Here is a 22,764-nt window from a genome sequence, read left to right on the forward strand (position 1 = left end):
CACGGATAGGGAGGATAACTATTAACAGTTATTTAACCTTTAACATGAACATTAATCAAACGTAATATTTTTTTCTGGGTCCATGACACCATACAGCAGGGGTCTCAAACATGCGGCCCGTGGGCCAAATGTGGCCCGCAGGACACTAGTTTGAGGCCCCCGCCTTGATATGAAAGTTTAACGTTAGTGCGGCCCACGCTAGTTTGATATGGATGCTGTATGGTATCATGTACCCAGAAAAAATTATTACGTTTGATTAATGTTCATGTTTCATGTTTTTATTTACAACATATTGCGCAACTGCAGGGTCTTGAGACACATGCTAACTCGCAAACTAGCTACCTAAACGGTAGCCTTCAAGTTATTTCCTTTAAACTTAAATAGCCAAAAACTTACCACTTCCACACGGATAGGGAGGATAACTAGTTATTTAACCTTTAACATGAACATTAATCATACATAATAACTTTTTCTGGGTACATGATACCATACAGCATCCATATCAAACTTGCGCGGGCCACACTAACATTAAATTTTCATATCAAGGCGGGGGCCTCAAACTAGTGTCCTGCGGGCCACATTTGGCTGATTTACGGTATGCAAATCTTCCATTCTTTCAATGCAGGGTGATGATACTAATAATAAACAATTTCTGGCCACGTTTCCTACGATTATCCATAAAAGTGATGATGACTCAAACTGCAGTGGAGAATGGCAACCTTTCTGGAGTCCGTCCCAAAGAACAGAACGGATGACAACATCTTGATGGATCACATGGCGACAAACAGATCTGCTTAGTAGTAATTCTAATTCTAATCTTTTCTAACCAGATGTGTACGACACTTTATATTGCCTTTGTTTTTTTTTTGTTTTTTGTGTGTTTTTATGAGTCCCTTAGCAGCAGCAGCATAAATAAATAAACGTGTATTAGAATAGCACTCAGCAAGATGGCTGAATATTTTATCACTGACTGCTGGGACGCAAAAGAAAGCCGACGCTAAACCTTGTCAACTGCCAAATTTCCTTTTTAAAAAAAAAAAAAAAAAAGTCTAAATATAGCTCTTGGGGCTGCATGGCGGTCGCCAGAGAGAGAGAGAAAATAAAAGCAAAAATAATATGAATTTATACCTGCTGTAGTATCTTAATCCACACCATTGCAACGGCCATTATAGTCGGATACGTTTGTTGTCATGTGATACCACGCAAGCTAACACACAATGTCCTTGCATTGACATGTGCATGTGTGTGTGTTCAAAACAAAAATATATTTATTAAAAAAAAAAAAAAGGGGCTGCAGAACTCGGAAGAGAACGCCCGCATCTCCATCACCTTCTTCCGGCTTTTCCGTGTGATGAGGCTGGTGAAGCTGCTGTCCCGCGGGGAGGGGATCCGCACCCTCCTGTGGACCTTCATCAAGTCCTTCCAAGTGAGCATGACTCCAAAACTGTTGTCCAAATAGAGCAAAGTATGTCTAAAAAGTGTATTTTTGTCTCATCTCCGCAGGCTCTACCGTACGTCGCTCTGCTTATCGTGATGCTCTTCTTCATTTATGCCGTCATCGGCATGCAGGTTAGACTTCTCCTCCTCCTGGACACTTGGATCGAATTACTCTTTAATTCACCGAGATGCCCCCTCCCACCCCACCTTGCTTCCCTGTGCAGATGTTCGGGAAGATAGCGCTGCAGGATCACACACAGATCAACAGGAACAACAACTTCCAGACGTTCCCTCAGGCCGTGCTGCTGCTCTTTAGGTGAAGAAGGTTTTTAAAAGCTCCTTATCGACTTTTTGGATTTCCCCTGCTCTTGCCCTCCACTTTAGATGGGTTACAGCTGAGGAAAATGAAAATAAAAAGGAAAAAAATATTATATTTATTTGTATTTATATTTATTTATATTAAAATATATTTAATATATTAAAAAATATTAAATATATATATTTAATATATTTATTTTATTTATTTATTTTATATTATATTATATATATTATTATATAATATATTATATATATTATTATTTATAAATTTTTATTTAATAAATAAATAAATACATTGATTAATACATTATATATATATATAATATTATATTTATTTGTATTTATTATATAAAAATATATTTTTGTTTTGGGATTACTTTTAATCCTTAAACAATATAAATTGCTTCCCGAATGAATGTGATTTTAGTGATGAAGTTTTTATTAAATTACTTTTATTTTAGTTTTTATTAGTTTTTATTATATTTTATTATATTTGCTTTTACTCTTACTTTATTATACTACTCTTGTCATAATTCATGGGCAGGATTATTCCCTGCCCATGAATTGCCCATGTGGTCAAAGAAAGCTACATTTTCCTTTTTACATTTTCTCATGCACGCTACATCATTATTCTGATAAAATTGGCAGTCATTTTTGTGGCTTCATTGAAAGATTGAATAGGTGCAAGAAGATAGTTGACTGACAGGTTGATAATCGATTGATGAGAACTGGGGTGTTAATTTATTCAAATTTTATTAGCACCAGTCCATAACTTATTTTGTTATATATAGTCTAAAACTCTCCATATTATGTTGATGATAGTATAAAAAAAAAAAATGACTAGAAGCGGCCATGTTCCCCCAGGTGTGCGACAGGTGAGGCCTGGCAGGAGATCATGCTGGCCTGCTCGCCCAACAAGACGTGCGAGAAGGGCTCCACCAATGAGAACAGCACCACCCACGAGGACTGCGGCAGCCAGTTTGCCATCATCTACTTTGTCAGCTTCTACATGTTGTGTGCCTTCCTGGTCAGTCACTGCCCCCCCACTCTAACCCCCCCCCCCGTAAAACACCAACCAAATACAACTGAGACAAACATTAGCATGTTTCCGTAGATCATTAATCTATTTGTGGCTGTCATCATGGACAACTTTGACTACCTGACCCGTGATTGGTCCATCCTGGGGCCGCATCACCTTGACGAGTTCAAGAGGATCTGGGCCGAGTACGACCCGGAAGCCAAGTGAGTTGACGCAACAACAACAACACCTTCCACCTTCCACCTTCCAAGTGGAAGAGTCAGGAAGTCAGAGCTAATTGTTGTCGTTTCCAGGGGAAGGATAAAGCACCTGGATGTGGTCACCCTGCTGAGAAGAATCCAGCCCCCACTCGGCTTTGGAAAGCTGTGTCCTCACAGGGTGGCATGCAAGGTTAGAGCACTCATCTTTAATGAGTACACCAACTCAATCTTCTTAAGGGTCCTTGCTATAGAAAGGAATGTACTTTAGAGTAGTCAGTGTACAACTTGTATGTATGTATATGTATACATATATATATATATGTATATGTGTATATATATACCTTCCCACCTTCACTTTTTAATATCTGACTGATGTGTCCCGCACCGCTTTTAGCCTTGTTTAGCTCTGAATGAATGATGAATTTATGGATATTGTATTTTAATGCATCGTTTACTCTGTTTTTACTCAACTCTATTTTTATTTTTATTTTTTCTCTACTGTAAAGCGTCTTTGAGTACTCTGAAAAGCGCTATACAAATAAAATGTATTATTATTTATGATAATGTATATATAATGTGTATATATGTATATTATGTGTATTATATATATATGTATATTATATATATGTATATTATATATATATATATATATATATATATATATATATATATATATATATATACATATATATATATATATATATATATATATTTTATGATTTTTTTTTTATATTACGTTATTATTATTATTTTACAGCTGGGATAGGCTCCAGCGACCCTAGTGAGGATAAGTGGTACAAAATGAATGAATTAATATATATATATACATTTTATGATTTATTATTATTATATGTTTTTTATTTTATTTTATGTTATTATTATTATTTTACAGCTGGGAGTGGTAGAAAATGAATGAATTAATTACTATTATTTTATTTATTATTATTATGATTATATTATTTTGTCTTTTTTATTATTTATTTATTTATTTTATTTTTTAATTTTATTATTATTATTATTTACTTACTATTTTTTATTATTATTACTTTATTTTTTTTATATTGTATTGTAAATTTTATATTGTTTTTTTTGTATATTATATTTTTATATTTACTATCACTGAAAATTTGTCAAAACACAGCCACACTTGTGCGTAGCAAGCACGAGTGCTGCCGGCACTGTGGAGGAGCTGCCGTGATCTTTAAGCATCACGTTAAAGATTACGCTTGTATAATTGTCGTCAGCCATTCTTAACCTTTAATACATCACATATGCACCACTAATTGAAAAAAAGGACACTGGGGATCTGCATTCATTAATAAGGGGGAAGATGAATTCCTACATGTGCTGTGACATTGTGGAGCACAAATTGCGTAACACACACTTCCAAGATGATCAAGTTCCTTGCTTGGAAGGGAACTGAGGGTGATGGGAATGGCCAAAATACCGTATATCTCCACCAGACCTGGACCCATGATGACTTGATGTGTGTGTGTGTGTGTGTTGTAGCGCCTGGTGTCCATGAACATGCCCCTGAACAGCGATGGCACCGTCATGTTCAACGCCACGTTGTTTGCACTGGTTCGAACCGCACTGAGGATCAAGACGGAAGGTAGCGCTCAAGATGATCTTCATCAGACTGAATCCCAACGATGTCACATGACAGCATGTGGGTGTTTCCAGGTAATCTGGAGCAAGCCAACGAAGAATTGAGGGCTATCGTGAAGAAGATCTGGAAAAGAACCAGCATGAAGCTCCTGGATCAAGTAGTGCCCCCTGCTGGCGGTGTGTGTTCTACACGTTCTCTGACATGTTTGCCACACGCAGAACATAAACATGTTACGTCTTTTTTTTTTTTAGATGACGAGGTTACCGTTGGAAAGTTCTACGCCACCTTCCTCATTCAGGAGTATTTCCGCAAGTTTAAGAAGAGGAAAGAACAAGGACTGGTGGCCAAGGTGCCGCCTAAAACCGCCCTCTCACTGCAGGTATGCAGTAACCACGGAAACGGATGATGGAACTACAATTTTGCAACACAAACCTGTGTTTTTGTGTGTTTTTTGTGTGTTTTTATTTGTTTTGTGTGTTTTTGTGCACGTAGGCGGGCCTGCGGACTTTGCACGACATCGGCCCAGAGATCAGGAGAGCCATCTCTGGTGACCTGACCGTGGAAGAGGAGGTAGACAAAGGCCTGAAGGAGCCCGTGTCGGCTGCTTCCGAGGACGATATCTTCAGGGTAAAGGTCGGACACACGCACACACACACACAAACACACTCAGCCAAAGAGAGAGAGAGAGAGAGAGATGCTCCGCCCCCTCCAGCTTGAAGCTTTCCATGTGGATGCACATCAATGCCCTCCTTGCATGTGCTGCGTGAAACCATCATTTCTACGCCGTACAAACAATACTTGCAAGCTTGCAGCAACGCCATGACATCATTCTGTTGCGTCTGTGTTTGGGCCGAGGAAAATAAAAAATAACAAGGAAAAAAAATATTATATTTAATTTTATATATTTATTTATTTTATAAATAAATACATAAATTTATTAATATTTTTTATATATATATATATAATATTTATTTATTATATAAAAATATATTTTTGTTTTGGGATTACTTTTAATCCTTAAACAATATTAATTGCTTTGCATTTCCATCCCGACTGAATGTGATTTAGTTTTTTTTGGGCAGGATTATAGCCAGTTGCTGTGTTACATACTTGTTCATAAATGCCCATGTGGTCAAAGAGAGCTACATTTTCTCATGCATGCCTCATCATTATTCAGATAAAATTGTTACATTCAATGACGCTATAGCTAAATTCACACCCAGGCTATAATAACAGCATTTACAGTATATAGTATATATATATATTATAATATAATATAATAATAATTATTATGTATATTATATATGTGTATGTTATGTATATTATATATATGTACATTTTATGATTTATTATTATGTATATTATAAAAAAAATTAATTATTATTTTAGGTTATTATGATTATTTTACAGCTGGGATAGGCTCCAGCGACCCTCATGAGGATACGCGGTAGAAAATGAATGAAATAATTAATTATTATTATTATTTATTATTTATCATTTATTATTATTTTGTCTTTTTATTATTATTATTTACTTATGATTATTTTTTATATTGTACTTTATGTTTATTATTATTATATTTTTATTTTGTCTTTTTTGTTATTATTATTTACTTATATTATATTGTTTAGTGTTGTATTGTATTGTATTATATATTATATTATATATTACTACATTATATTATAATAGCGCCTGGTGTCCACGAACATAAATATATTATATATGTATATATTGTATAATATTATATTTTATTATATTTTATTTTATATATATTTCATATTTATATATATAAAATAAAGTGTTGTTAATGCCATCCATCTATGCATTTACAGTAAGTATACGTATATTGTATATATATTGTAAGTGTTAATGTCATCCATCTATGCATTTACAGCGCTCAGGCGGCTTGTTCGGCAACCACGTCAACTACTACAACCAGAGCGACGGGCGCGCCTCCTTCCCGCAGTCATTCACCACCCAGCGCCCGCTGCACATCAGCCAGAAGGGCTCGCCCTGCGAAGGCGAGAGCCCGTCCCACGAGAAGCTCATGGACTCCACCACCTTCACACCGTCCTCGTACTCCTCGTCGGGCTCCAACGCCAACATCAACAACGCCAACAACACAGGCGTGACGGGCGGGGTCGCGCAGGGCGTCGCCGGCCGCTTCCCGAGCCCGTCCGTCAGCACCGTGGACGGCCACGCGGGGCCGCCGCTCACGCCCATCTTGCTCCCCCGATCGGCTTGGTGCTTCCCTCCGAAGAGGTTCGTCTGGCAGGCCTCGAATCCGCTAACGCTTGTTTCTTGCTTGTCAAGTCACTCTTTTCTTCTTTGTCCTATCTTTGTCTGCGGTGGCGAGCAGGAGCCATTTTTTTGACAACCTCATTCGGTATGTTTGCTAGAGGTCACGTGCAAAGTGTGTTTGCTGGGTCTCATCGTGCGACGCGATGAGAGAGTGCCATAGCCGCGCCTGTTGCTATGCACACGCTGTTGCCGAGCTGCTGCTAGCAAAGCCACAGATAAGAGTCCATAAGATTCCTATCCAAGGCTTTTTAATGCTCTTTTATTATTATTATTTATTATTATTATATTATATCTGGGTTTGAACAGGTTCAATGACACACGTTTTACCCAGAGTTTGCTTTGGCGCCCTCTAAATATTATTATTTATACTACTTAGCGCAGGGGTGTCCAAAATTTTTACACCAAGGGAAGTAATTAACATTAAAAAAAAATTATTTTTTATGTTTATGTGGCCCTAATCATGATTCAGAATGCGTTATTGCATGATGCATTTTATTAAATATTTTGCGTGCCAAAAAAAAATTAGCCGCGTGCCTCAAACGGCCCCTTCGCCAGACTTTGGACACCACTGACTTAGCGACTCTTAGCTTCCAGGCTAACCCTCGCTGCTTCGCTTCTACCCTCTTATTCCCGCTCGCCCTCGCCCGCCTCGCTTGCGTTCATCGGAATGTTTTTGTTTCCTCGCAGCTCCGACTCCAGCGACAGCCGCCTGCCAATCATCCGGAGAGGCGAGGGATCGACGGAGGAGACGTACGACGAGAGCTACGCCGACGATAGGGACTTCCACGAGGACGACCACTCGCTCTCCTCTGACATGTAGGACTCGCGCTTTGTCTCCTTTTTGTGTGTGTGTGTGTGTGCCCCCCCCCCTAAACAGCACTCCCCCCCTCAGGCTGGTGTACCGTGACGACACCTGCAAGCAGCTGACTCCCATGGAGGAAGGAGAGGACGTGGAGGACAGGAGAGGAGGATGGCAGTCTCCCAGGAGGGTTTTCCTCTGTCCGACCTCTTTAGGTAACCCATCGTATACGTCCATGCTGTAGTTCATCTGGTTCTACCATATCTTACTTATTGTGTGGAAATATGGGCTATAATAACTATAAAAGCAATCTTTACTCACTAAATGTACTGCAAAAAAGGTCAGTAAGGATAATTCATGATTTTATGAATTCATTACTTTATTTATTCATGATGTGCCATATATATATATCACTATATTGACACTTACTATGATACCCATTATGTCATTGTATGGTCATATCACCTCATACTTCGGTACGGGACAAAAAAATAAAATAAAAATAAAAAATACAAAATAAATTAATATTTTAAATAATTATAAATCAAAATATAATTATAAATTAATAATTTAATTCATATTAAAATATAAATATATCATATATAATTTTCAGGTTCAACTCAAATCAATCTGATTTATATTAATATGAATACATAAATAACATAAATACAACCAGGAAGTGAAAAGACATTGGGCGGTGTAGCGTTCAAGAGATTACGCATTGAAGGGAAACATTTGGAAATAATAGTAAATAGTTCATGGTGTTATATTTGTACATTTTCCAAAATGACATCTTTATTTGTAGCCTTTTGAGTGTTAAGCTGCTGTGTGATGAGTTTTGCGTTCGTTGGAAGACGACACTGTGATGCAGACTGTTCTATTGGTCAATGCGATTTCCAACGGGTTGACATTGTAGACGTCAAGTGGTTAGCGCGCAGACCTCACAGCTAGGAGACCAGGGTTCAATCCCACCCTCTGGCCATCTCTGTGTGGAGTTTCCATGTTCTCCCCGTGCATGCGTGGGTTTTCTCCGGGTATTCCGGTTTTCCTCCCACATTCCAAAAACATGCTAGGTTAATTAGCGACTCCAAATTGTCCATAGGTATGAATGTGAGTGTGAATGGTTGTTTGTCTATATGTGCCCTGTGATTGGCTAGCTGGCCACCAGTCCAGGGTGTACCCCGCCTCTCGCCCAAGGACAGCTGGGATAGGCTCCAGCACCCCCCGCGACCCTCATGAGGAAAACCGGTAGAAAATTAATGAATGAATATATAATAATAATAATAATAATAATAATAATAATAATAATAATAATAATAATAATAATAATAATAATAATAATAATAATAATAAATATATTAATAATAAATAATTAAATTAAATAAGACAACGTAAATTATATTATGAAAGCAGGAAGTGAACAAATGTAACAGTTACTGATTGTAAAAGTACCAGATGGAGGGGTAGGATTTAATAAGCTTTGCTTCTTCCTACTCCTTTTGGACATGTGGAACTGTGAACTGATTATGGGATGCATTCCATTGTAATCTGATGCATGTTCAAATGAAATTCAACCATTATCATTACCATAACATGTTGCATTTAAGTTCATCACGTTTACACGTCATGTTTGAAAAGGAGATTCAACAATGACGGTCTGTGTTTAAATGGTGTTGCCAGGGCGGAGATCCTCCTTCCATCTTGAGTGTCTGAGGAGGCAGTCCCGGCCAGACGTCTCGCAGAAGACGGCGGTACCGCTGCACCTAGTACATCACCAGGTAGAAGTCAAGGAGGTGGTTGTCCGTTTAATGAGTCCTCTAACTGGAGTCTTTCCTTCAAGGCGTTGGCGGTAGCCGGGTTGAGTCCGCTGATAAGGAGGAGTCACTCCCCCACCCTCTTCAGTCGACTGTGCTCCACGCCTCCAGCCAGTCCCACAGGTACTTGACATCGGCATCATCATCGTCATCGTCTTTGCACTCCCGAAATGACAAATGTGGTTGTTTGGAATTTGGCAGCGCAAGGCAGCAACGCCTCGTATCAGCGGGTGCCTTCGCTGAGGTTAGAGGGCTCCAACTCGCACGAAAAGCTCAACACCAGCCTGCCCTCGGTCAACTGCGGGCCCTGGTAAGAATTCATTATGACTCCATTCATCAAGCGCTAGGAAAAACCCTTTTGTACCTCTCGGTAGATTCATTTTTCTTCTTCGGCATTCACAATTTGTTCAATTCTATGTCTGGGGAACGCCATTTTCTGTTTCCACCGCTCATAAAGATCTACACGGCAATGATCTAACACTCTGGTCACCAGGCTTTTTCAGCACAAGGTCCCTGGTCTTAGTCGTGACCCTGTCAAAAAATAGAAAATAAAAAATAAATAAATATAGAAATTATAATAAAAAAAACTTTAACTATTTAATTTAATTTAATTTAATTTAATTTAATTTAATTTAATTTAATTTAATTTAATTTAATTTAATTTAATTTAATTTAATTTAATTTAATTTAATTTAATTTAATTTAATTTAATTTAATTTAGAAAGCAGGAAGTGAACAAATGTAACAGTTACTTAAAAGTACCAGATGGAGGGGTAGGACTTCATAAGCTTTGCTTCTTCTTCCGGCAAAATTATTCAGTAATTAATGAATTAATTTTTTAATGCTAGGTACGACCCTAGTAATAAAACACAATTTTTTCATATATCAATAAATTTAAAATTTATAATAAATAATAAATACATTGTAAATATATAATAATATATATGGTCATATCACCTTGTACTTTGGTACGTGACAAAAAATAAAAAAATATTTAAAAAAATAAAAATTTATAAAACCAATAAATACATTATATTGGGAAAGCAGGAAGTGAACAAATGTAACAGTTACTGATTGCAAAAGTACCAGATGGAGGGGTAGGACGTCATAAGCTTTGCTTCTTCTTCCGGCAAAAATTATTCAGTAATTAATTAATAAATTTTTTAATACTGGGTACGACCCTAGTAATAAAACACAATTTTTTCATATATCAATAAATTTAAAATTTATAATAAATAATAAATAAATTGTATAAATAAATTTCAGCAAAAAAAATTTATTAAAATTTATTATTATTAGATGATTATTATTAGAATTATTATTATTAGAGACACCGTCCCATTCAGCAGCATTAAGAATCCTTTTCCAGACTTTGTACAGAGACTTAAACGTGTGTTTTCCGTAGGTATAGCGACAGTAACGGGAACAGTCGGGTACCAAGCCCAAGCCCCGCCTCCGGCATCCTGCCGACCACTCAGAGAGCATCTCGACCGGTGTCGCTCACAGTGCCCTCACTACTGGGGACGGACTCCAGCTCTCACGGCAGCGCCGGAAGTCTGGTGGAGGCGGTAAGCGTGTGTTTCTTGGGCGGGACGGGTGTCCCTGACGTCTTGCTGACCGGGGTGGGGTCCCCTCCTCTTTTCAGGTCCTAATATCAGAAGGGTTGGGCCAGTTTGCGCAGGACCCCTCCTTCATCGAGGCCACCAAGGCCGAGCTGGCCGACGCCTGCGACATGACCATCGAGGAGATGGAGCACGCCGCCAGCAACATCCTCAACGGCAACACCGCCGGCGCCGCGTCCACCACCGCCGCCGCCCCCCAGCACAGCCCCAACGGCAACCTCCTCCCCTTCGCCGCCGCCGCCACACACAGGGACCAAGACGGCGGGGAGAGCGCAGCAAACAGGGGCTCCGTCCACGGACCGTCCTCTGTGGAGGAGCGGCAGGAGCTGCTGGCGGGGGGGCGGGACCAGGAGGACGAGGAGGAGGCGGAGCTCAGGAGCTCTGCTGTGATTGGTGGAGGAGGGCGGCAGAGGAACAGCGGGCTGTTGGAGGATGAGGACATGGAGTGTGTGACCAGTTTGTAGGGCGTTTGCTGGACAGCTTAGACCACCCCCGTCCCCTTGCCCCCGTTACCCGCCTCCCCCCCCCCCCCCCCCCCACACACACACACACAGTCTGCCTCTCCTCTCCGAACAATGGCAGCCAGTGACGCGACCTCTTTGTACGTCTGAATGTTTGTAGTAAAGTATATCACATTATACTCTATATTATCAGAGTGTACGCTTGTGTGTGTGTGTGTGTGTGTGTGTGCGTGCGTGTCCCCTCTTTGTACGCACATTACTGTGTGTGTGTGTGTGTGTGTGTGTGTGTGTGTGCGAGAGTGTGTGTGTCTCTAAAGTGCCTCACAGTTCTATCACGTCCTCAAAGTGTGACGAGCAAAGCAGATGAAGGGAAAAAAAAAAGTCGCCCCTTGTCGCCCTTATTTTCCCGCCGTCCGTCTGGCCGCCATCGAGGCGGCGTGGGGGACGGCGAGTACGAAGGCGGACGTTCAAAGAGATTAAAGGCCTACCCCTTCTCCTCCTCCTCCTCGTTCTCCTCACCGATGATGAAGAAGCGCTGTATCGTTTAAAAAAAAAAAATCCTCCCTTGTCACTCCTATTTTTTTCCAAAGTTAAAGGAGCGCCCCCAACAAGAGGGGGCGGGGCAAGGCGAAGGGCGGACCAATACACACAACAACAACAAAAAAAAACTTTGAGCGACACCTCCATCTGGCTTCCTTTGCTGCTTTACTTTGCCCACTTTTCCTTTTCTCCTCATACCTCACCCTTCCTTCCCTCCCCCCCATGATATTTGGGTTTTGAGGGGGGGGAGTGTTTTGGAACAGGACTGTCAATCATTTCCTCCTCCCCACGGGATTGGATGGCGCTCGCTCCACAAGCCATGCCCACTCTATTTAACCTGGCTCGCCTTTTTTTGTTGTTTTTCTACTGGTGATGTTTTTAATTTATCCTTGATTTGTTTGCACAAGCGGGGTGCTGGTCTTTATAATTGTGTTCATTTTAGGTGAATTTTAAGTGTGTGTGTGTGTGTGTGTGTGTGTGTGTGTGTGTGTGTGTGTGTGTGAGTGTTCTTTCTCTCGATCAGTATGCACCTTTTACAGATTGTATCTATTTATTTATTTATTTTCCCAGAAGAGAGAAGAATGTGTGTTTTGAGTGGTTACTTATGTATTCTTTAAAAACAAACAAAAAAAGAAGCAGATTTATAGTAATTTAAGGTAGCATAACGAGGATGTTGTGTGTGTGTGTGTGTGTGTGGTAGTAGGCCTCCTTAACAGGGTTACCACGGACAGGCATGCTTCCAGAGCTCTATTTTGGCTTTTAATCATCTTTTTTCTTGTTGTTGTTGTTTTATTTCGAGGTTGACAGGGGTGTATTTGGCCGTAACACACTGTTATTATTATTATTATTATTATTATTATTATTATAATTTTCACAGATAATTCTCTCCAAATGAACTCTTAGGGCTGATTTCAAAGATGCTGCACGAATCCCTACATGAAAACATTGTTTTAATTTCATAAATAGGTGTATTATAAGTAGTATTATTTTGGGTTTTGGCAGTTTATCTTGAAGTAGCAAGAAGGAGCAGTGGAAACAGCGCCCCCTCTGGCCACGTGCGGTACATCACACCATACAAAAGCATAGAAAGCCGTTTACAATGTATGGCTGCCGTAATAGTATAGTAATTCTCCCTTCCCACCAGTAGAGGGCGGCATTTATCCCAATTCTCAAGTTAACGTTAAAGCGTTGCCTCTGAGGTGGGAAAAGTGATATTCCAAACAAAGTTTGTTTGACATTCCTCAAAGAAGAGCTCTTCTTTCCAGTATTCCAACATGAATTCAGCACCGTTTTACCTGTTTTTGTGGCAGGCAAGCAAACACACCACCACCACACTGCCAGGAACTTCATAATTATGCAAACTAACTGTGAATGTGATGTGTGTGTGTGTGTGGCTCCAAAAATCACTGTTTTTAATTTATTATTATTATTATTATTATCTACAGTAATTATAAGCGACGTGTTTGCTTCTAGCCGCAGGTTAGTATAGTTCATTTCAATTTAAAGGTCCTGTCATTTCATCGATTTACTTGAAGGCCCCGTTGACCATTCCCTGAAATTGTGTTGAGAATTTTGTTTTCCAGAGAAATCCAGTCCTGGATTGGAGAGGTATGTGTAACTGTGTGGACAGGAGAAATGATTGCTGCGTGTTTTTCCCTGCATCCCACAAGATATGCAAAAACAATGCAATAACTTGACTGTCTGCAAGGTTTCCCGGCGTATTTTCCACAATATGCCGGAGAAACCTAACATACTTGAAATCAGGTGAGATGCAGTGTTGTATAAATAGCGATGATGTGTTCATGTACCTGATTTTTATTTTATTTTTATTTTTTCTCCATGTGGTTGTTTGCTTGCAGAACCCTGAATGGCCTCACTTTGATTAATTTGCGTTGCATGAGGCGGACGTAGCGGGCCGAGGTGTCAGCGTCATGGTTAGTGTACATACACAGTCATTTTTTTTTAGCAAAGAGGTGCTTTTGCATATCTTGGGAAAAGGACAGCAGGAGTTTTATTGTGAAAGGGCTGCTCCAAAGTAAAGCTTAATTAATTAAGGGCCTGATATTTTTAAAAGAAATATTGATAATGAACATATAAGAAATGAATATGAATGTGTCGGCGGGAAGGAAGCCCATATTTGGTCATGTTGCATGATGGGAAGTAACCCCCATGTTGGCAAAAGATGGAGAAGTGTTTTATTATTATTATTATTATTATTATTATTATTATTATTATTATGACCTTCCTGCATGGCTTTATCCCTCTGGAGCAGGGATGCACTCGTTCCTTTTTCACAGGAAAATCAATGCAGGGGTGTCCAAAGTGCGGCATGGGGGCATTCAACAATATATCACATTATTAATAAAATAATTTCTATGGAAATAATGATCTAAAAGGAAGTACTAAATGATGAAATTCATCCATTTTTGACGGCGATGAGAGGCAACAAGCAGCGACCTCCATCCCGTACAATGCCCATCCCCGACCCCGACTAATATTGCCTCACCACAGGCCAATGATTGTATATTTTTATACAGCATATCCGCTATAAGAGAATGTTACGGGAATGTATTTACCGCCTCGGCATGAATTTATTGGACAGCTCCGACTTGAAATGACTATTTTCTCACCCAGAGAGGAATATTTAGGAGTATTTATTGAAGGGATATCATAGTATTCGGGGGTATTACAGTACTGGAATATGAAAGAATGGTAATAGTTTAATTTCATTTGAACATGCATCAGATTACAATTGAATGCATCCCATAATCAGTTCACAGTTCCACATGTCCAAAAGGAGTAGGAAGAAGCAAAGCTTATTAAATCCTACCCCTCCATCTGGTACTTTTACAATCAGTAACTGGTACATTTGTTCACTTCCTGCTTTCTAAATTAAATTAAAATATTAGTACCATCTGGTACTTTTACAATCAGTAAGTGTTACATTTGTTCACTTCCTGCTTTCTGAATTAAATTCAATTAAATTAAATTAAATTTAGGATTTAATAAGCTTAAATTAGCTTAAATTAAATAAATTAATTGATTAAATAAATCATTTAATTTAATTTAAGCTAATGTAATTATGTATTAAAAAAGAATTTAATTATTAATACCATCTGGTACTTTTACAATCAGTAACTGTTACATTTGTTCACTACCTGCTTTCTCAATTAAATTAAATTAAATATTAGTACCATCTGGTACTTTTACAATCAGTAACTATTACATTTGTTCACTTCCTGCTTTTTAAATTGAATTAAATTAAATTAAGGATTTAATAAGCTTAATTTAGCTTAAATTAAATAAATTAAATGATTAAAAAATTTAATTTAATTTAAGCTAATTTAATTTAATTATGTATTTAAAAAATATTTAAATATTAATACCATCTGGTACATTTCAGTAATTGTTACATTTGTTCACTTCCTGCTTTCCTAATATAATTTTTTTTTTTCAATTTTATTTTTGTCACGTACCAAAGTACGACACAAGAAGTGATTTCAGAGCTTCGTGGTGTTTTTTCCGTGTGCGTGTGCTAGCCATCCTCCTGCTGTAGCACCCCTCTTGGAGACTATTCAATATGATGACGATGATTTGAGCAGACCAAAAAAAAAGGACTACGTGTCTCTATGCTGTCATTTAGGGAACTAATGTAGCCTCTTTTACAGTATTTTGCGTATTTCCCCCTTCAGTACATTTAATCCAGGAAGGGAGTGTGTAGATGTTTTTGCGCTTAGAGAGGGTTGGAAGCTTAAAAAAAGAGTGTCGTATATATATATATTTATATATACATAGAACTCTAGCTTCTATGATTCTATTTTAGATATGAGATGGAGAGATGCTATATGATTTATGGAGGTTAACAGTGCAATTCAGTGATTTTTTTTGTTCAAAATCAACACACTTGTCGTTTTTTTACGCCACCCCTCCCTTGCTAAGTTTCCTTTTTCGGGTGGGAGAGCGTTCGGTTGGCAGTGCATGTGCGGAATTGTTTCAAAATGACCACCAAAATAAATACAATCGGTTTATTTTAAGTTTATTTCCTGTCACACAGTTGCTATGCACATCATCATGTAGCAACTGAGGCGTGCTTAATGTTGTGACTTTTTCATTTTTAACTTTTTGCAGCGTTTTTTCCGACAAAGAGGTGTGTGTGTGTGTGTGTGTAAGGGAATGTGTGTGTGTGTAGCTTTAATGAGCCTTTTTTTTTCTTCTTCTTCTTTGTTGGTACTTTTCAAAACTTATAAACAAGCCGTGGGAAGTGTGCTGCGAGGCGTTCAAAGACCAATTAATTTACATGATGTAGTATTCACTGTCACGGCGCCGCTAGTTTACCGTGGACGGATGAGCTATACAACGTGTTTGCTAGCGTCGGAGGGCGGGCGGACATATTGGAATGAACACAAGCCACACCCCCCCCTCCTCTGAGGGAGGGGTTCTCATTGGTCGCCTTGCATGTTTGACACACCCTTCTTCTTCTTCTTCTTCTTCTCTTTTCTAAGTTTTTGTTCTCCGGTCATTTCATTTTAGAGTCTAGAAAAAGGGAAAGAATACAACAGAAATCAGAATATTAACTCAATCACTTTTTCTACTCCTATTTTCCAAAAAAAAACAAACAAACAAACGTGACAAAACGCCAAACAAAAATTTGTAAATAAAGTCAAGTGTACAGTTTGTATCTGTAAGTCGTCAGTCTGTCATTGGTGACAGAGTCTGTCTTGCTTATAACGCACGCTACCAGTAAATAACAACAGAAAAAAAAAGTATATTTAGACTGTATGGTCCCCTTGAAAAGCAAGTTTTAAATTAATATCTGATGTATATTCCTGTAACATTGCATTTTTATCGGAGGAATGATGTTATTAAAAAATTGCAAATAAATTGCATTTCCTACAGTTGTTTTTTTTATTTCTTTTATATATTTTTTTCTGCAATATTTGATTTGGTAAGTGCAGGAAAAAAAAAAAAGTTTTGTCGGTCCACCAGGTGTACCTAAAGATGTGTCCACCTGAGTTTAGTGGCCACGCCCACTCAGGGAGGTGTCAGGGGTGGTTTTTTTTCCCCCCCCAGCAGAGGCCTCGCTCCTGCACACTTTTCATGATGAAAGTGTACTTTGAAGGTGTGTTTTTTTGCTAGAGACAATGTGTGGGAGGCGAAAACGTGGAAGTGGACACGATGAGGACTTCTCCTTTGTCAGCCCCGTGGTTAAATACCTGCTGTTTCTATTCAACTTCATCTTCTGGGTGAGTCAGATCGTCTTGTCGTATTTAAAAACGTGACATGATTAAGTCTCCGACGGTGTGAAAGTCAGTGTTTTCATACGAGTTTGCCGTGATCGGAGGAAGCAAAGTCCAAGTGGATGTTTGTGCACATTCAAAAAGGGATTTGGGTTACAGATTAAACAATGGACATAGTATGATTTGAAAGTCTGCGTGTGTGTGTGAGACGCTTACCAGCTGGCCGTGCACAGACAGGACCAGGATGTGTCAAAACTTGACACTCTTGCTCATGGAATGTACTATATCAAGAGAGGAGACCAAGGGCGTCACTAGGTTCTGAGGACAGAGGGGGGGGGGGGCTTAGCCCCATGGGGATGCACAGGATATGAATGAATGTAGTAGACATTCAAAAAAAAAACAAATAAGGAATAAGAACCGGGATATAACTTTCCCACTTTTGGACAGATTTAGTGGAGATACTCAATAGTTTTAGGCCAACATTAAATTTACACAAGTACACACAATCTACACTGCAAAACCACTATTATTTATTATTAATTTATTATATTATAATATTTTTTATTTAATTATTATTATTTATTTGTTGAGTTATTATTTATTTATTATATTATAATATTTATTTATTTTTTATTTATTATTATTTATTTGTTGATTTATTTATTATTTATATTATTCTTCTGATTATTACTACTACTAGTAGTAGTACGCTAGTATTAGCCTGCTTATTGGCTTGCTTACTAGCCTGATTTTGCCCTATTATATAAAATTTGTCAAGAGATTTTATTATTTATTATTTATTGTTTATTATTTATTATTTATTATTTATTATTTATTATTTATTATTTATTATTTATTATTTATTATTTATTATTTTCTTCTTCTGATTACTACTACTACTACTACTAGTAGTACGCTAGTATTAGCCTGCTTATTGGCTTGCTTACTAGCCTGATTTTGCCCTATTATATAAAATTTGTCAAGAGATTTTATTTATTATTTATTATTTATTATTTATTATTTATTATTTATTATTTATTATTTATTATTTTCTTCTTCTGATTACTACTACTACTACTACTAGTAGTACGCTAGTATTAGCCTGCTTATTGGCTTGCTTATTAGCCTGATTTTTCCCTATTATATAAAATTTGTCAGATATTTTTTTTGTAAAAAAATTTAAAAATTATTTTTAAAAAATTATAAAAAAATCAATAAAAATATCAAATTATTCAGGGGGGTTCAGTCCCCCTAAAATAGGCATAATGACGCCACTGGAGGAGACGCTTGCCTTTAAAGGGGAAGTGCACTTTTTGGGGAAGTTTGCCCATCATTCACAATCCTTCTTTCCCTTTTCTGTGCATTATAACACAAGAAAAACTGTTAATATGAGCTAGCTAACAATGTTGTCATTGGGATACATGTATAAGATCATATATATATATATATATATATATATATATATATATATATATATAAAATCCCTCTACCAACGTTGCATGGTTAGATATCCATGCTGTGATCATGCATGATAACATGTAATACTTGCAGTATCTTGACGTGTTTTAATGATTTAAAATTGATTAATACACATACTTATGCTAGCTCCATTAGCATAGACACAGCGACAAAACTTCCGATGGCTCTCCTTGGGATGGCTGTGTCTTCCAGCACAAGACGTGTGCTCCTGACCTCGGGGCGGAAAAATGCTGACAGCAAACTAGCATCTTAACGAGTCTTTTTAGCAAAATCCCATATATTTACCTTCTTTTTCGCAGCTCATCGCCATGGCCATGATAGCTATTGGTGTGTACGCCCGCGTGGAAAAACATGCAGGTAAACAAATATGACTTTGTAAAAATATGACATTGTACAACATGATTGTGTTGCCGTGCAGAGACGGCCTTGGCGTGTCTCTCGGTGGACCCGGCCATGATGCTGCTGGTGGTGGGGGTCCTCATGTTCATCATCACCTTTTGCGGCTGCGTGGGCTCGCTAAGGGAAAACATTTGTCTGCTGCAGTTTGTATGGCATCGTTCCTTTGGGGGAGTCGTTGGAGAGAAAGTGTTCAAACGTAGCCAATCGCTTTCTTCTCCCGCTTCACTCAGTTCTGCATCAGTTTGACCATCATCTTCCTGCTCCAGCTGGCTGCTGGTGTGCTGGGATTCATCTTCTCAGATAAGGTAACGCATGGTTTAGCATGTTATGCTAAGACGCTGTACATTATTTTAAAATGCTACCTTAAATTATTTTCACATTTCATGAATTCATTCATGAATTTACTTTTTATTCATTTAGTTTTAACCATAAAACTTGCTTATATGTTAATATACTTCTATTTTGGTTAAATATGATAGCTCTAAAAAGAAAAAAACACATTATTATGATGATTACTATTACTATTATTAGTAGTACTATTGTTATTGGTTGTTTGTGATAGTGAAGAAAATGAAAAATGTCTCCCTCTGTTGGCCATTGATTGTATGCACAGCTACTCCGGTCTAAAATTACATTCAAAAATAATAAATAAAAAATAATTTTACATTTAATTAATTTCTTGACATTTTATTTGTATTTAATTTAGGCTATATATATATCAAATATATTAATTTAATAATATTTAAGAAAAAGACATTATTACTGTTTGTGATAATGAGGAAAAGGCAAACTGTTTCCCTCTGTTGGCCATTGATTGTATGCACAGCTACTCCGGTACAAATTTACATTAAAAAATAATAAATAAAAAATTATTTTACATTTAATTAATTTCTTGACATTTTATTTGTATTTAATTTAGGCTCTATATATATATCAAATATATTCGTTTAATAATATGTAAAGAAAAAACATTATTACTGTTTGTGATAATGAGGAAAAGGCAAACTGTCTCCCTCTGTTGGCCGTTAGTTGCAATCACAGCTACTGTTTTATTGAGGACTACAATAAAAGACAAAATGTTGATTTTTTTTACATTTTTGGATGTGTAAAAAACAGGCATAAGTGGGAAAAGGGGAATATCTATGAAGATGATGATTAATTTTGACATTATACAATTTTCTCCCCATCAGGCACGCAACAAGGTGACCCAAATGGTCACCAATGCCATTGTGCATTACAGAGACGACATCGACCTGCAGAACCTCATCGACTTCGGCCAGAAGCAAGTCAGTCACCATCGTGTATCCACATCTTCTATACCTTCTTATGGTGAATAATACCATCTGTGTGTAGTTTAGCTGCTGTGGCGCCGTGACGTACGGCGACTGGTCCAAGAACATGTACTTCAACTGTACTGCTAGCAATCCCAGTCAGGAACGCTGTGCGGTGCCGTTCTCCTGCTGCATCATCACCAAAGACGAGGTCCATCCTCATCCACGTATTTGCGGCTTGTGTCACTTTGTGATGTCACAGTGTGTGTGTGTGTGTGTGTGCAGGTGATCAACACAATGTGTGGTCAGGGCATGCAGGAGATGGAATACGTGAAAGCCAGCAACTATATCTACACCAACGGCTGCATCGATAAAGTGGTGGACTGGATCCACAGCAACCTCTTCCTGCTTGGGGGTATCGCCCTGGGACTCGCTATCCCTCAGGTTCACCCCCCCCATAAACACACTCACACACTCGGGCAGTAGATAAATGATGGCGCCCTTTTTGCAGCTGGTGGGCATCCTCCTGTCTCAGATTCTCATCAATCAAATTAAAGACCAGATTGAGCTGCAGAACTACAACCAGAAGCACCGATCCGACCCCTGGAACTGAAACCAACAGGTACGCATCTTTAGTTCATCACTGTGTCTGAATACGGGATGCAAATAGATCAGGGGTGCTCATTAAGTCGATCGCGATCTACCGGTCGATCGCGGAGGTGGTACTGGTCGATCGCTGGTCGATCGCGGCGTGACATTAAAAAAATATCATCCCAGCATCAATGCCGTCACTTGATTGATATACAGGGCAGCCATTCAGATGACAACTGAATGTTGCCCTTCGGGCGACCAATCAAATCAAACAACGTCTCTAAGTGCAGCAGAACTTACGATGTCAGCCTATCATCCATCCCCGTTACTTGATTGACATACAGGACAACCAATCAGATGACACCTGAATTTTGACCTTTAGGTCACCGCTCATGCGTAAACAACGATGCAAAGTGCTAAGCTAGTCGGCGAATTGCGTTAGATTTTAAGCCCTCGCTAAAGTTTATGGTCACTAAAATGAGTGAAGTAGCTGGACCAAGTAAAAAGGCAAAAACATATCACTTCCATACGGAATGGGAGGTGGACTTTTTTTTCACAATGTCTTTTTCGAAGTGCGTTTGCCTCATATGCCATTCTACCATCGCAGTACCAAAGAAGGGAAATGTGGAGTAATGTGGAGGTAATTACAAAAAATGTTAACTGTTAATTATGTGTGTTTTGCAATATTGGCTCATTTGGTTATGTAAGGTACATCAACATACATTGTACGTACAAATAATCCTCAATACATTTGAAAATAAATAGATGTTTTGCATTTTTGTAGTGGGTAGATCATTTTGACTCGGTCATTTTAAAAGTAGCTCGCATGCTGAAAAAGTGTGAGCACCCCTGAAATAGATGGATTCAACCTCTGGGTCATGTGATCTGGTCTGTTTTCTCAGGTCAGGACGCAATCGAGAAATAAAATGGTCACACAGCCGCGCAAAACTTCTGCCTCACACAGCACGGAAAGGACAGGGAGAGCCGGAAAAAAACAGGAAGTGGGTTAGCTTAATGGAATGACTGCACGCACTTATTTTGTATGTGTATCTTTAGGGCACAGCACCATCTGCTGGATAGGGTGGAAGTGCATGTTCTGGGGAACTTTTTTTTACAGCAAATTGGGACGTTTTGGTGATGCCAGCCGTAAGTTGAACACACTTTCCCATTATATCCAATGAGAATGTGTCCCCAAACTTTTGACTGGTATTGTTCGGTTGGTGTTTGTTTGTTTTTCTTCTTTAAACATGCACTTTTTCTGTTACAAAGGTAGAAAAAAAGATAGTGTTAAGTACATTTTGTGTACGTTTGTGTTTTAAATGGATTTTAAGTGATTATTTTATCAAGTAAAGCAGTTTGTGTCTTCCTTTCACATTCAGACATGAAGTGTTCCTCCGTGGCGAATAAAAACACAACGTAAACACCAGTGTTCTGTTAGTCTTCTAACGCCTACACTCGCAACCACACACTTGGTGTGTGGTCCTGACTTTTTTTCTTCATGACTCAAGCAGGAGGTGGAGACACACACACACACACACACACACAAGTAAGTCAGTAGACACTCCACCAAATGAATGACACTACTACAGTGCAGATTAGACTTGTTTCTTATGTTTGCATTCCAAAAACAGACTCCCGACTTCATGA

At 38.4% G+C, this 22,764-nt stretch overlaps 2 protein-coding genes across 4 annotated transcripts in view; both read left to right on the plus strand.

Annotated features, from left to right (window-relative positions):
- The window catches only part of cacna1c (calcium channel, voltage-dependent, L type, alpha 1C subunit), a 148,248-nt gene extending 131,213 nt beyond the window's left edge, over positions 1-17,035 (plus strand). For 2 of the 3 annotated variants that reach the window (XM_058077905.1, XM_058077906.1), the window contains 18 exons: positions 1,289-1,426; positions 1,504-1,569; positions 1,662-1,753; positions 2,620-2,782; positions 2,870-2,997; positions 3,088-3,184; positions 4,504-4,606; positions 4,678-4,779; positions 4,855-4,982; positions 5,096-5,236; positions 6,498-6,865; positions 7,592-7,720; positions 7,797-7,918; positions 9,384-9,481; positions 9,544-9,640; positions 9,719-9,827; positions 10,923-11,085; positions 11,163-17,035. In XM_058077905.1, the coding sequence (XP_057933888.1) occupies positions 1,289-1,426; positions 1,504-1,569; positions 1,662-1,753; positions 2,620-2,782; positions 2,870-2,997; positions 3,088-3,184; positions 4,504-4,606; positions 4,678-4,779; positions 4,855-4,982; positions 5,096-5,236; positions 6,498-6,865; positions 7,592-7,720; positions 7,797-7,918; positions 9,384-9,481; positions 9,544-9,640; positions 9,719-9,827; positions 10,923-11,085; positions 11,163-11,603 (2,685 nt within the window). In that variant the 3' untranslated portion in view covers positions 11,604-17,035. The remainder of the gene's footprint in view (positions 1-1,288; positions 1,427-1,503; positions 1,570-1,661; positions 1,754-2,619; positions 2,783-2,869; positions 2,998-3,087; positions 3,185-4,503; positions 4,607-4,677; positions 4,780-4,854; positions 4,983-5,095; positions 5,237-6,497; positions 6,866-7,591; positions 7,721-7,796; positions 7,919-9,383; positions 9,482-9,543; positions 9,641-9,718; positions 9,828-10,922; positions 11,086-11,162) is intronic. The other variant, XM_058077907.1, reaches the window with a different exon arrangement.
- A 187-nt stretch (positions 17,036-17,222) lies between these two features.
- tspan33a (tetraspanin 33a) lies at positions 17,223-22,686 on the plus strand. The gene is made up of 9 exons (XM_058077625.1): positions 17,223-17,383; positions 19,156-19,213; positions 19,275-19,402; positions 19,486-19,560; positions 20,446-20,541; positions 20,609-20,737; positions 20,812-20,970; positions 21,038-21,148; positions 22,020-22,686. The coding sequence occupies exons 1-8, from the start codon at positions 17,282-17,284 to the stop codon at positions 21,137-21,139; spliced, it is 849 nt and encodes a 282-aa protein (XP_057933608.1). The 5' UTR covers positions 17,223-17,281; the 3' UTR covers positions 21,140-21,148; positions 22,020-22,686.
- Positions 22,687-22,764: the final 78 nt, after the last annotated feature.

The sequence above is a fragment of the Doryrhamphus excisus genome, chromosome 7 (genome assembly GCF_030265055.1).
Source record: "Doryrhamphus excisus isolate RoL2022-K1 chromosome 7, RoL_Dexc_1.0, whole genome shotgun sequence".
Taxonomy (NCBI): domain Eukaryota; kingdom Metazoa; phylum Chordata; class Actinopteri; order Syngnathiformes; family Syngnathidae; genus Doryrhamphus; species Doryrhamphus excisus.